Genomic DNA, 15,580 nt, shown 5'->3' with positions numbered 1-15,580 from the left:
TCTTGTCATAAAATATGCGTAATATAAACTTCATCCTTTTAACCATTTGAAGTGTACAGTATAGTGGCATTAATTGCACTCACTGTGCTCTGCAGCCATCACCATACCCATTTCTAAAACTTTCTCATCATCCCAGATTGAAACTCTGCACACATGAGTACTCTCTGAATGAGTGCGTTGGGAGAAGTCGCTACTCATGCATTTTTCCTTCTTCCCAAGCTTTTAAAGAGATCCTCTCCCACCCTTGAAATTTTTTTTAACTGACCCTAAATGTTTATGATTTGTCCCAATTTGCCTTAGCCCCTCAGTGGGACAGAAAAAACCTTCCCAGAAAAGGGAGTGTTCCTGGGGATCGTCTGTGGGGAAGGAGGCATCCAGAGGAAACAGAGGTGTTCTCACTGACCCTCCTTTTCCTGGCATTTCTGACACTGCTCTGCAGATGATGGCCCTGGCCACATTCCCATTCCTAGTTACAGGTAAGGACCCAGGAGAGGCTCAGCCAGGCCTGTGCATGACCACTCCAGGGCTGAGAGAGTTGAGATGGAAAGGCCCGTCTCATTCTCTGACTAGACCTGAGGGCTCATGGTCAGAACCCTTGTTTTGTTCATCATTTTCTCCCCTGAGGTTCAGCACTGAGCTGCTTAACCAGGAGACATTCAATCACTGTTAGCTGCTGAATGGAAGTGACCTTTACCGATAACTCCCAAACACTCCAGCAAAGAAAACATGAAGTAGCCTTCGAGGATCACACTACCCCTTACAAACATGTCATGTAGCAATCTGACCTGCACCCAAGGGCAGAGATTTGAGAGTTGGGGTACCAACATGGTTCATGCTTAGCTTTGCACATAAAATATTTAGGCTTAAGTCCTTGGCTGTAGAAAAAGGCATGAAGAAGTCACAATCCCAGCTTAGATGGGGTCCAAGTGGAGGTCAGTTGGTGGGACTTTAGTGTAAGACATTCTTTCTGCTCTGATATGTTATAGAGTGCCTCACTGGCTGCTTCTCCCTGAGGCTTGTACAGTAGGAAAAGGGATATGAATTCTTCATGAACATCACCTTATTACACCCCGTGCCTATAAGAGCTGGCTGTTGGGTCCCACTGTCTTCCTGTCTCCCTCCCTTTCCTTCTTGCAAATGTCTGACCGTTTGCCTTAAACACTATAAAGTTTAGGTTGATACAAATGTAATTTTAGCTTAGGACTATGAATTTTAAATCACTGTAACTAGGCTTAAACACATCTTTTTTTTTTCTTTTTAATTTATTGTTTTACTAAAGGATAATTGCTTTACAGAATTTTGTTGTTTTCTGTCAAACCTCAACATGAATCAGCCATAGGTATACATATATCCCCTCCCTTTTGAACCTCCCTCCCATCTCCTGCCCATTCCCACCCCTTTAGATTGATGCAGAGTCCTTGTTTGACTTTCCTGAGCCATACAGCAAATTCCCATTTGCTCTCTATTTTACATATAGCAATGTAAGTTTCCATGTTACTCTTTCCATATATCTCACCCTCTCCTCCCCTCTCCTCATGTCCATAGGTCTATTTTCTATGTCTATTTCTCCACTGCTGCCCTGTAAATAAATTCTTCAGTACCATTTTTCTAGATTCTGTATATATACATTAGAATATGATATTTATCTTTATCTTTCTGACTCATTCACTCTGTATAATAGGTTCTAGGTTCATCCACCTCATCAGAACTGACTCAAATGTGTTTCTTTTTACGGCTGAGTAATATTCCATTATGTACATGTACCACAGCTTCTTTATTCATTCATCTGTCAGTGGACATCTAGGTTGCTTCCATGTTCTAGCTATTGTAAATAGTGCTGCAGTGAACTATGGGATACAATTTTCAATTTTGGTTTCCTCAGTGTATATGCCTAGGAGTAGGATTGCTGGGTCATATGGTGGTTTTATTCCTAGTTTTTAAAGGAATCTCCATACCGTTTTCCGTAGTGGCTTCATCAATTTACATTCCCACTAACAGTGCAAGAATGGTCCCTTTTCTCCACACACTCTCCAGCATTTATTGTTTGTAGACTTTTTGATGATGGCCATTCTGACCAGTGTGAGGTGATATCTCATTGTAGTTTTGATTTGCATTTCTCTAATAACGAGCAATGTTGAGCCTCTTTTCATGAGTTTGTTAGCCATCTGTATGTCTTCTTTGGAGAAATATCTATTTACATCTTTTCCCCACTTTTTGATTGGGTTGGTTGTTTTTCTGGCATTGAGCTGTATGAATTGCTTGTATATTTTGGAAATTAATCCTTTGTCAGTTGTTTCATTTGCTATTATTTTCTCCCATTCTGAAGGTTGTCTTTTCACCTTGCTTAGTTTCCTTTGCTGTGCAAAAGCTTTTAAGTTTAGTCAGGTCCTACTTGTTTACTTTTGTTTTTATTTCCATTACTCTAGGAGGTGGGTCATAGGGGATCTTGCTTTGATTTATGACATCAAGTGTTCTGCCTATGTTTTCCTCTAAGAGTTTCTAGTCTTACATTTTGGTCTTAATCCATTTTGAGCTTATCTTTGTGTGTGGTGTTAGGAAGTGTTCTAATTTCATTCTTTTACATGTAGCTGTCCAGTTTTCCTAACACCATTTATTGAAGAGGCTGTCTTTGCCCCATTGTACATTCTTGCCTCCTTTGTCAAAAATAAGGTACTCATAGGTGCATGGGTTTATTTCTGGGCTTTCTATCTTGTTCCATTGGTCTATATTTCTGTTTTTGTGCCAGTACCATACTGTCTTGATGACTGTAGCTTTGTAGTATAATCTGAAGTCAGGAAGATTGATTCCTCCAGCTCCATTCTTTTCCAAGACTCCTTTGGCTATTTGGGGTCTTTTGTGTTTCCATATGAATTGTGAAATTTTTTTCTTCTAGTTCTGTGAAAAATGCCATTGATAATTTGACAGGGATCGCATTGAATCTGTAGATTGCATTTGGTAGTATAGTCATTTTCACAATATTGATTCTTCCTACCTAAGAACATGGACTATCTCTCCATCTGTTTATGTCATCTTTGATTTCTTTCATTAGTGTCATAATTTTCTAAGTAAAGTTCTTTTGTCTCCTTAAGTAAGTTTATTCCCAGATATTTAATTCTTTTTGTTGCAATAGTGGATGGATTGATTCCTTAATTTCTCTTTCTGATTTTTCATTGTTAGCATATAGAAATGCAAGTGATTTCTGTGTATTGATTTTGTATCCCACAACTTTGCTAAATTCACTGATTAGCTCTAGTAATTTTCTGATAGTATCTTTAGGGTTTTCTGTGTACAGTATCATGCCATCTGCAAACAGTGAGAGTTTTACTTCTTTTTTTCCAATTTGGATTCCTTTTATTTCTTTTTCTTCTCTGATTGCTGTAGCTAGGACTTCCAGAACTATGTTGAATAATAGTGGTGAAAGTGGACACCCTTGCTTGTGTTGTTCCTGATCTTAGGGTGAATGCTTTCAGGTTTTCACCATTGAAAATAATGTTTGCTATAGGCTTATCATATATGACCTTTACTGCGTTGAGGTAGGTTCCTTCTATGCCCATTTTTTGAAGAGCTTTAATCATAAATGGGTGCTGAATTTTGTCAAAGGCTTTTTCTGCATCTATTGAGATTACCAAATGGTTTTTATCTTTCAATTTGTTAATATGGTGTATCACATTGATTGATTTGCACATATTGAAGAATCCTTGCATTCCTGGAATAAACCCAACTTGATCATGGTGTATGAGCTTTTTGATGTGTTGCTGAATTGTGTTTGCTTAAATTTTGTTGAGGATTTTTGCATCTATGTTCATCAGTGATATTGGCCTGTAGTTTTCTTTTTTGTGTGTTGTCTTTGTCTGGTTTTAGTATCAAGGTGATGGTGGCTTCATAGAATGAGTTTGGAAGTGTTCCTTCCTCTGGAATTTTTTGAAAGAGTTTTAGAAGGATAGGCATTAGCTCTTCTCTAAATGTTCGATAGAATTCTCCTGTGAAGCCGTTTGGTCTTGGGGTTTTGTTTTTTGGGCAATTTTTGATCACAGATTCAGTTTCGGTGCTTGTAATTGGGTTGTTCATAATATCTATTTCTTCCTGGTTCAGTCTTGGAAGATTGAACTTTTTCTACGAATCTGTTGATTTCTTCCAGATTACCCATTTTATTGCCATATAGTTGTTCATAGTAATCTCTGATAATCCTTTATATTTCTGCATTGTCTGTTATAACCTCTCCTTTTTCATTTCTAATTTTGTTGATTTGATTCTTCTCTCTTTTGTTCTTGATGAGTCTGGCTAAAGGTTTGTCAATTTTGTTTATCTTCTCAAAGAACCAGCTTTTAGTTTTATTAATCTTTACTATTGTATCTTTTATTTCTTTTATATTTATTTTTGCTCAGATGTTTATGATTTCTTTCCTTCTACTGATTTTGGGTATTTTTTTGTTCCTGTTTTTCCAGTTGTTTTAGGTATAAAGTTAGGTTGTCTATTTGATGTTTTTCTTGTTTCTTGAGGTAGGATTGTATTGCTATAAACTTCCCTCTTAGAACTGCTTTTGGTGCATCCCCTAGGTTTTGAGTTGTCGTGTTTTCATTGTCATTTTTTTCAAAAAGTTTTTGATTTCCCTTTTTATTTCTTCAGTAACCTGTTGGTTATTTAGAAATGTGTTGTTTAATCTCCGTGTGTTTGTGTTTCTTACAGTTTTTTTTTTTCAGGTAATTGATTTCTAGTCTCATAGCATTGTGGTCAGAGAATATGCCTGATACAATTTCAGTTTTCTTTAATCTACTGAGGTTTGATTTGTGACCCAAGATGTGGTCTGTCCTGGAGAATGTTCCGTGTGCAGTTAAAAAGAGGGTGTATTCTTCTGCATTTGGATGGAATGTCCTGAAGATATCAATGAGATCCATCTTCTCTAATGTTCCATTTAAGACTTGTGTTTCCTTATGAGTTTTCTGTTTTGATGATCTGTCCATTGGTGTGAGTGGGGTGTTCAAAGTCTCCTACTATTATTGTGTTACTTCCAGTTTCTCCTTTTATTTTGTTAGTGATTGTCTTATGTATTGAGGTGCTCCTACCTTGGGTGCATAGATATTTACAGTTCTTATGTCTTCCTCTTGGAATGATCCCTTGATCATTATGTAGTGTCCTTCCTTATCTCTTATAATCTTCTTTATTTTAAGGTCTATTTTGTCTGATATGAGGATTATGACTCCAGCTTTCTCTTGTTTCCCATTTGCATAGACTGTATTTTTCCATCCTCTCACTTTTAGTCTATATGTGTCTTTAGGTCTGAAGTGGGTTTCTTGTAGACAGCATATATATGGGTCTTGTTTTTGTATCCATTCAGCCAGTCTGTGTCCTTTGGTTGGAACATTTAATCCATTTACATTTAAAGTAATTATTGATATATATGTTCCTATTGCCATTTTCTTAATTGTTTGGGAGTGAGTTTGTAGATCTTTTTTCTTCTCTTGTATTTCTTGAGTATATAAGTTCCTTTAACACTTGTTGTAAAGCTGGTTTGGTGGTACTGAATTCTCTTAATGTTTGCTTGTCTGAAAAGCTTTTTTATTTCTCCATCAATTTTGAATGAGATCCTTGCCAGGTACATCTTGGTTGTAGATTTTTCCCTTTCAGTACTTGAAATATATCCTACCATTCCCTTCAGGCCTGCAGAGTTTCTGCTGAAAGTGTATAGGGTTTCTCTTAAGCATATGGGGTTTCCCTTGTATGTTACTTGTTGCTTTTCCCTTGCTGCTTTTAATATTCTTTCTTTGTGTTTAGTCTTTGTTAGTTTGATTAGTATGTGTCTTGGTGTGTTTCTCCTTGGGTTTATCCTGTATGGGACTCTTTGTGCCTCTTGGACTTGATTGACTATTTCCTTTTCCATGTTGGGGAAATTTTCAACTATAATCTCTTCAAAAATTTTCTCATACCTTTTCTTTTCCTTTTCTTCTGGGACCCCTGTAATTTGAATGTTGGTGTGTTTGATATTGTCCCAGAGGTCTCTGAGGCTATTCCCAGTTCTTTTCATTCTTTTTACTTTATTCTGCTCTTCAGAAGTTATTTCCACCATTTTCATTTTCAGCTCACTGACTCGTTCTTCTGCTTCAGATATTCTGCTATTGATTCCTTCTAGAGTATTTTTATTTTTAGTAATTGTGTTGTCTGTCTCAGTATGTTTATTCTTTAATTCTTCTAGGTCTTTGTTAATTGATTCTTGCATTTTTTTCTATTTTGTTTTCAAGGTTTTTGATCATCTTTACTATTGTTATTCTGAATTCTTTTTCAGGTAGTTTGTGTATTTCCTCTTCATTTATTTGGACTTCTGTGTTTCTAGTTTGTTCCTTCTTTTGTGTAGTATTTCTCTGCCTTTTCATTTTTTTTTTTTAACTTATTGTGTTTGAGGTCTCCTTTTCCCAGGCTTCAAGGTTCAATTCTTTGTTCCTTTTGGTTTTTGTCCTCCTAAGGTTGGTCCAGTAGTTTGTGTAAGCTTCATATAGGGTGAGATTTGTCCTGAGTTTTTGTTTGTTTATTTTTCCTCTGATGGGCAAGGCTGAGTGAGGTGGTAATCCTGTCTGCTGATGATTGGGCTTGTATTTTTGTTTTGTTTGTTGTTTAGATGAGGCATCCTGCACAGGGTGCTACTGGTGGTTGGGTGATGCTGGGGCTTGTGTTCAATTAGTTTCCTTTGTATGAGTTCTCACTATTTGATACTCCCTAGGGTTAGTTCTCTGGTAGTCTAGGATCTTGGAGTCAGTGCTCCCACTCCAAAGGCTCAGGGCTTGATCTCTTTACAGACTGTTCTCAATGGATTTCCCTTCTTTGCTGAGCTTCAAAGCTTGTTTTCCTAATAGGCAAAGCCCAAGGTCACAAGCAGTAAGTGGAAAAGGCGAGGTGCGAATACAAGTCTGCCTCCCCCCAGAGCCTGTGCTCTACACGACCCAGTGGCATATGACGACATCCACAAGGAGACAGCATGAAGGAATTGATTTCTTTTGGCTGTAGTCAAAATATCTTTAAAATACCAGGTATAAAACATTTTCAGTCCACCAGATACTTATTTAATTTTGAAAAATCAATGTCTATGAAGCTGCTCTGAGAAGTAGTTTTGTGTTTGTTAATGCCTAGTGATATTCTTGAAAAAGCAGAAGCCAACTTCAGGCCACAACAGGTAGAAACTGAGAAGAAAAAGGCTGTCTTCTCTAATACTTGGTCATGAAAATCCTGATTCATTCTTGCAAAAATTGTACTGGATCATCACTCAGATATCTTACCAAGAGTTCAGTCTAGAAGTCATATGAAAGGGAAGACTGACCAAATCAGAAAGTACCTACAGAATGGTAACCGGAACGACTGAAGTAGCTGGGAAATATTCAGCCTTCCAAGATCTTGGCAGCTAGGAAATAAAAGGCAGAGGGAGGGAGCGCAGAGTAGGAACAGCACCTAGGCATGTGCCCATAGGGGTGGCTGTCTGAGGTTCCTGGGAGCAGAGGGCAAAAAGTCTTGTGACTGGACAAAACATCTTTATTAATCAAAATAGAAACCATTACCATCAACACATTTTTGCTAGTGAGAAATAAGTTTGTTTATTCCTGTAGCGTAAAAATCCATGCTTCAGGATTCAAAGAACTCTTGGAAAGCGTTTTCTGCCTCCTGCTGGTGGTGGCAGTGTTTTCCCTGCAAAAAGTTGTCGAGATGCTTGAAGAAGTGGTAGTCAGTTGGTGAATATGGAGGATGAGGCAAAACTTCATAGCCCAATTTGTTCATCTTTGAAAGTGTTGGTAGTGTGGTGTGTGGTCATGACTGAGTATTGTCATGGAGAAGAACTGGGCCCTTTCTGTTGACCAATGCTGGCTGCAGACATTGCATTTTTGGGTGCATCTCATTGATTTGCTGAGCATACTTCTCAGATGTATTGGTTTCACCAGGATTCAGAAAGCTGTAGTGGATCAGACTGGCAGCAGACTACCAAACAGTGACCATGACCTGTTTTTGGTGCAAGTTTGACTTTGGGAAGGGCTTTGGGGTTTCTTTGTGGTCTAACCACTGAGCTTATTGTTGCCAGTTGTTATATAAAAGCCACTTTTCATCACACATCACAATCCAATTGAGAAATTTATTGGAAGTTCATTGTTATTGTATAGAATAAGAGAAGACAACACTTCAAAGCAATGATTTTTTAAAAAATATTTTTGGTCGGCTCATGAGGCCCCCACTTATCGAGCTTTATCACCTTTCCAATTTGCTGAACAACCATAGAGTGGTTGGCATTGAGATCTTCAGTAACTTCTTATGTAGATGTAAGAGGATCAGCTTCGATGATGGTTCCCAGTTGGTCGTTGTCAACTTCCGATGGCTGGCCATTGCGCTCCTCATCTTCAAGACCCTTGTCTCCTTTATAAAACTTCTTGAACCGTCACTGCACTGTACGTTCATTAGCAGTTCCTAGGCCAAATGCATTGTTGATGTTGTAAGTTGTCTCCACTGCTTTACAACCCATTTTGATCTCAGATCACTCAAATTTGGTTTTTGTCTAACATCATTTCTATAGTCTAAAATGAATATAAATAGCAAGTAATTAGTCATTAGCAAAGAAAATATAAAGCGAGAAATGCACATTAAAATGATACATAACATAACCACATTTATCCAAGAATGTATTTCAATTCAAACAGCAAAGTTCAGCAATGCAAAACTGAAATTACTTTTGCACCAACCTAATACATTCCAGTCAGGGGGCATGTAGAAAGAAGCCTTAGGGACAATAAATTGTCTTTATATTATTTACATTTACAAGAAAATACAACATGTGAGGTTGTGGGATACTTTAATATGCCTGCCTTGCATCTTACAGATGAGGAAACTGAGGATCAGAGGAGGTAAGTGGTAGAGCTGGGATTTGATGCCAGAGCTTCATCACTTACTCCATTGCACTCTTGAGATGCGGGAGGTGGGCACCAGGCTATAACTCTGGACCTTGGTCTTGGGGTTTGAGACAATGCGATGTGGGAATGGATGAGTGTGGGAGCACAGGAATGACTCAGCCCAGGGAGATGGCTTAGGAAATGGATCACCTGTGGGTTATTACCTTTAGACAGTTGAAGAAGAAGCTTTGATAAAGAATAACAACACCTGTAAGGACTTCCTCATCGAGGCCATGAAATACCATCTGCTCCCTCTGGATCAGAGGCTCTTGATTAAAAACCCAAGGACCAAGCCCCGGACTCCAGTCAGCCTGCCCAAGGTAAGTCCTAGCCCACTACCAAGAGTTGAGATTGTGACCTGGGAAAATGGCCTTGCACACCTGCCTCCAACTCTCTCCTCACCCATGGCTGCCCCGCATCTCAGTTGTATTTAGCACCTAGGAGATGGAGTCTGCTGGTTCTTCTCGAGTCTGCTGGTACCTCTCTCTTCCAGGGTCTTCCTTTCCTAAGAGTGTCAAGGTAACTTTCAGTGTCATCAGGGAGTTTTGAGAAGAACTCAAGCTCTTGTCTTCTTCTCTCTTTCTTGTTTCACACCAGGGTTTGGGCTCTATTTCATTTGGAAGCAGAGGAATGGCTGTGCAAGTTTTGACTTAGTGGTGGCCACAGCAATCCTCTCTCTAGGCCATCCTTTGAGTCAGAATAGCCCTAGTCTAGTTTCTCCCCTCGCCACAGAGCCAATAAAGACAATTAGGGCTGCCAGAGGAGAGAAGGGCCCTTGAGGAGCCCGACAGGTAATAAGGCAGGGGAAAGGAATGGGGGAAATGAAAGCATGTGAGGGAGCCAGGGGGAGGGAAGGGTGAGCATAGCAGGGGACCATGATGGAGAGTCTATGCTGGGTGCTGGCTGCTCTGGTTCCCTGTGAGTCCCCTTCTCTCCCCAGTCCTCAGGTCCCTCACCTCCAGAATGAAAAGAATGCTGCAATATATAGTCTGTAAAGTTCTTTCTGGCTTGGCATTTGCATCATCTTTCCAGGATCCTAACATACGAAGTCTATGGGGGAGGTCCCAGCCAACCCAGGAGGAAGGGTGGAGGAGAGGGGTGAGTCATGTTGGCTCATCCATTACAAGCAGGTGAACTCCGGGGTTATGTCGACCCTCACCTTGCCCTCTTCTTCCCCTTTGTGGTTTGCCTTACTCCTCACCTGCTGCTTCCAGGAAGGGTTTCACGGGGCTCAAGAAGCATGTTGTCCAAGACTCAATTTTCTCTCCATTCTGTTGTGTGACACCGGATCATGGAGAACATAGTGGCTGCAATGTGAATGTCCCAGATAATAATAGAAGCAGGTGACATTATTGAGTACTTACTGTGCACCAGGCAGTGAACTGAAGGTATCCCACAGAAGGTAGAAGTAATTATCCTAGTTCAGCAAGGAGGAAGCTGAAGGCCAGAGATGTTAAGGAACTTGCCTAAAGTCAACATAGCTAATGTGGTAGAACCCGATTTTGAATTGAGTTTTTCTCCCCCTCCAAATCTATTCTTGAACCCATACCATCTTGCACCTGCTCCAGCTTTGTAAACCTGAGAGTTTTACCTACCTGTTTGACGCCTGTTGCCAGTGCTGGCTAGAAGGGGAACTACAGGGCATGGACTGCTGTCTGATAGACCATTTGCCTTACTGCATGTTGATGTGTTTTGTTTTGTTGGAATATTGCATTGAAATGTCTTCATGTTTTTCAAAGTGAAAATAACTTTATTATAGAAATATGTGCTCATTGTAGGTTATTAAAAGGATGCTGCAGTTTGGAAATAAAGTAAAAACCACCTGAAACCCCTCCACCCAGGGACAATCACTTTGGTGAATTTCTTCTGGACATATCTCTGCACACTTATTCACAAATAAATCAAAACACACACTTTTAGATAAATGGACTCTTGCTACACAGATTGAAATCTTTTTTAGTCTACTCAACCAAGTGTCACAGACTACTTCAGTGTTATCAGTATGGGTAAAACCAGCATTTAAATTGTAATGGGGTACAGCATTTAATTGTATTTATGTACGGTTATTTATGTGCTGTTATTTATGTAACTATATTGATGGGCCTTTCAATAATTTCCATTTTTAGATATCTAAACATTTATATGTCAGATATCCTTTTAAAGAGGGCATCTTGTTTTGGTTTGCTTTTCTTTAGCTGTGAGTAAGGTTAATCTTAGTTTCATGGGATTTTTGACATTTGTTTTGGGTGGGGCATGGAACTTTTCTGTTCATGTCCTTTTCCCATTTTTTTTTTGTTGGACTGTATTTTTTTTTTATTAATGGTTTTTAGATGTGCTATTAAAAGAGTTTAGGTCTTTGTATGTATTTTAATTTTTTTTCTTAGTTTTCAGTTTGTCTCTAAATTTGTATATAACATTTTGAAATCCTGAAAAAATAATAGGTAGTCAAATTGATCTGTCTTCTGCTTGATGCACTTAGAATTGGTTTTTGTGCAAGGAGTGAGAGTAGGAATTCAGCTTTGTTTGTATGGTAAGTCATGAGCCAGTTGCCTCAAAGTTATTTTATTCAATAGTCTTCCTCTTTCCCATGGACTTGAATGTCACCTTCAATTATGGTCTGAATTTCCACCAGCTTTGTTTCTGAAGAATACTGATTCTAAGGTACACCGTTGCATTGTTTTGTGTGCAGGCCGTTTCTTACACCCTGGGTTTTCAGCTGGCCTTGTTGCTTGTCTGTGACTTTTCTCTTTGGAAGCTGAGTTTCTCATCCTTTCTGATATCAGGGTAATGATGTGTTTCCCCGGTGAGTGTATTCTGGAGCTAAGGAAGTGGTGCATCACTGGCCCATTTTCTTTGTGTGGTAACCATAGCCAGTGACCTCTCCTTTTTATAGGTTCCCCATCTGGGTGTTACCACATACACCCACACACACACACAAAAAAACAGTTTTGAAAATCAAAGCCAAGTGTGTGTCTGGGCCTGAACTAAATAGCCCGACCTCCAACCTCAGCAACATACCTTGTGCCCCTTCCCAGATACTTTGTCTGTAGTTGAGCAGAGTCCACCCCTTGTTTCAGGAAGCCAAAGATGTCCCCATGTTGCCTCTACTCCTTGAGAACCATTTATTTTCCAATGAAATGTTTAGATTTCTGGGCACATAGCCTTCTACAGGCGACTGGAACCATGATTTCCTTTGAATCTGTTGTAGGGACTTAAAAAAAAGGCATGGCTACTCTTTGCCTCGTTGTTCCCCCAGCTTTAATCTTTGAATGATGTAAGATTGTATTGTCCACCCTGCTTCTCAAACTCTTACTCCTGTCACCACTGTGTGGGCACTTGAATTAACAAGATCCCTACTGCAGGGTTGAGGAATGGGGTGTGCTGAGGGGAGCTGTCACTGTGAAGATTATAGACTGAGCTCATTAAACTGTGACAGAAATAGGTCAGTGTGGTCATATCTCTGCTCTACAGAGTTCACTCAGAGAGGTTAAGTGACTTGCCAAGTTACACAGCTAGAGAGTATAGAGCTGGGGTTTTAACAAGGTGTTCCATTACAAATTCTTGTGCCAACCTGCCTCCAGGAACAGGTTTTCAGGTTTTGGTGGCAGATGAAAAAAGATTCTTTTCTTTCTCCTTCTTTTATTTTTTTCTTTTTCCTTCTTTCCCCTCTTCCGTTTACCCTTTCTTCTCGCCTTCCCTTCATTTTTCCTTTCTTTTTTTCTTTTTCTTTTTCAGCAAAATATTCTTTCATTACAGCACTATAATATCTCATTCATCTTATTAAAAGATGCATTTCTAATACATTTATTTCTTTAAGTCAAGACTTTATATTTTTAGTGCACTTTTAGATTCATAGCCAAATTGAGGGGAAGGTAGAGATTCCCCGTATACCTTCTGCCTCTACAGTGTGTAGCTTCCCTCATTATCAACATCCCAGATTATTTTCTTTTAGGTTTATTGAGGCATAATAATTTATTCACAGTAAAATTTGCTTTTATTTTAGGGATGCAGTTTGATGAATTTTGACAACTATACACAGTCATATAACCATCATCTTCATCAAAATATGGAATATTTTAAATACTCTAAAAAATTCTCTTGTGTTGCTTTGTAGTCAAGCCCCTTCTCCCACCCCCACCTCCTGATAGCTACTGATCTGATTTCTGTCCTTACAGTCTTCTCTTTTCTAGAATGTCCTATAAATGTCTTTATGCCATATGCAGCTTTTTGATCTTGTCTTATATCTCTTAGCATTATGGGATAATGCTTTTGGGATTCATCCATGTTGTTTCATGCATCAGGAGTTCATTTCTTTTTATTTCTAAGGAATAGTCCATTTTATGAATGTATTATACTTTGTTTATCCATTTTTCAGTTGATGGACGTTTGGTGTCCAGTCTTTTGGCTTTTACAGATAAAGCTGCTTTGAACAGTCACTTATAGATCTTTGTGTGGACATATATTTTAATTTCTCTTGGGTAAATACATTCTTTTGGGAGTAGGATTGTTGGGCTGAGTGGCAACTATATGTTTAACTTTTTAAGAAATTGTTAAACTATTTGTTTAGATGACGGTGCCATTCTGCTTTCCCAGCAGCAATGTATGTGAGTCTTTGTTACTCCATTGTCTCACCATACTTGTATTATCTATTTTTTAAAAATAAAAGTTGGCTATTCTAATAGGTATGTGGTCACATCTCACTGTGGCTTTAATGTAAATTTCTCTGGTTCTTGATGTCAAACATCTTTTCATGTGCTTATTTGTCATTTGTATGTCTTCTTTGGTGAAATCTGTGTTCAAATCTTTTCACATTTAAAAAATTATTTTCTAATTATTGACTTCTAAGAGTTCTTTATGGGTCTGGTCAACTCAAAGTCTTTGCTTTTGGCCATGACATGGTACTAACCCCACACGGATGTTGGTAGCAGGTCTAATTGCCGAGCATGTGCCAGGCACTGGGCTGAGTGATTTACATCTGTTACCTCATTGGATTGTGAAGCCTGTCATCATCCTCCTTTTATGCATGAGGAAACTGAATCTTGGGCTATGTCACCTTCTTGCTATGTATTATTATCACTTTCTGCATTATAGATTACCATAATTTGGTGGCTTAACACAGCAAGCGTTTGTTATCTCACAGTTTCTGCGGGCAGGGATCCTGGAGGGGCTTAGCTGTATTGTCCTGGTGCAGGACCTCTTATTAGGCTGTAGTCAAGCTGCTGGTTCGCACCGCAGTCCCCTCCAGGCTCGTTTAGGGAGGATCTGATTCTAAGCTCACTCTCGTGGTTGCTAGTAGGCAACAGTTCCCCACCCCATGGCCTTCCCCATAAGCTACTTGGGTGTCCTCAACACATGGCAGCTGGCTTCCCTCAGAGTGAGTAATTTCTACAGTAGAAGAATGGGAAAGCTCGCCCATAATGGGAGCTGTAGTCTTTTAATAACCCTCTCTCAAAGTGATATTCCATCACCTCTGCTATATTTTATTTGGTGGGAGCAAGTCAGCAAGTCTAGCCCACACTCACGGCAAGGGTGGTGATTAGGTTCCATGTCTTGAGTGGAGGAGTACCAAAGAATTTGTGATGTGTCTATAAGCATAGCTAGTAAATAGCTGAGCTGAGGTTTAACAGAGGGATTCCAGACCGTGCCTCCACACTTTACAAAAGCTTTTTAGCTGAATACTGGGTAGAAAGAAACCCAATTCTTACCCTCGGAGGACTTTTAAGAAGTCCTTTTGAGAAGGTGAGGTAGAAATATAGAAGTGGCCAAATGAGGAAGAAGAGAAGTTAGGAGACAATGGGGCTCCCTGAAAGAGTGGCCACAGGAATTCCAGCGGCCAGCAGGTTTGGGCTTTCATGAGTCCAGTCCAAGTTGGCTTTCTGACAAAGCTGACTTTGAGAAACTAAGTGGTGGAGAGAGATTTGTATTGTTTTCAGCAGTTCTCAGCAGTGAACTGTTTGCCAGCCAAATCCCCTCCCTGGAAGAAGCAAGACTCTGCCTTGAGATAGCTGCAGAGGCTAATAAGGGATTTTTTTCTTGTGCCTCATACACACTGATCATACTGACACATTCAAGCCAGAACAGCTAATAGCCTCATCTGAGCTCCCACACATTCACTGCCCAGCACTTTCCCCATGGCTGGGTTGCCATGGACAACTAGGGGCTGTCTCCCAGACACTCACAACACTCCTACATTACCATGTGCTGCAGATGGTAGCAGAGAAATGAGATTTCAGGAAGATGGAAATAAACCCTTTAGAGATGTACTGAATGTGGCCCTTTTCACTGTCATCTCAGTTCAGCTGACATCTCTATTAAACTTTTAGATGACACCAAAAGCTCATTTCGGCTGATAGTGGGTGGCTTCCTCCTACGTTGGGCTGTCCTGCTTTCGGAAGATAGTGTTGCCAAGGCTTGTTGGCAGGGTGGGTCGGATGACTTCTCTCCTGGGCCAGGCTGGTGAGTGGACACTGCTCTTCCCTCATCTTGATCCTTCCAATAGATGCAGGCTGTACCTTGGAAAACACTTTGGGGTCCTGAAAAAGCCCCATCATTATCCCTGGAGTTACTGGTGCTCACCATCCCATTCACAGATCATAAGTATCCTTTTCTACCATTTGTTGAGAATCTGTTTTTTAGCAACTGTTTTAAATGGTAGTAATGATTCT

At 39.7% G+C, this 15,580-nt stretch overlaps 1 protein-coding gene across 8 annotated transcripts in view; it reads left to right on the top strand.

The window, feature by feature from the left end:
- The window catches only part of KLHL3 (kelch like family member 3), a 130,485-nt gene that overhangs the window by 89,146 nt on the left and 25,759 nt on the right, over positions 1-15,580 (top strand). For 7 of the 8 annotated variants that reach the window (XM_060415762.1, XM_042250910.2, XM_060415763.1 and 4 more), the window contains one exon: positions 9,086-9,235. The exons of the other annotated variant lie outside the window; for it this stretch is intronic. In XM_060415762.1, the coding sequence (XP_060271745.1) occupies positions 9,086-9,235 (150 nt within the window). The remainder of the gene's footprint in view (positions 1-9,085; positions 9,236-15,580) is intronic. 8 annotated transcript variants of the gene reach the window in all.

The sequence above is a fragment of the Ovis aries genome, chromosome 5 (genome assembly GCF_016772045.2).
Source record: "Ovis aries strain OAR_USU_Benz2616 breed Rambouillet chromosome 5, ARS-UI_Ramb_v3.0, whole genome shotgun sequence".
In the NCBI taxonomy this organism is placed as follows: Eukaryota; Metazoa; Chordata; class Mammalia; order Artiodactyla; family Bovidae; genus Ovis; species Ovis aries.
Note: the sequence above shows the minus strand (reverse complement) of the source record. Positions and strands in the feature narration are given on the sequence as shown.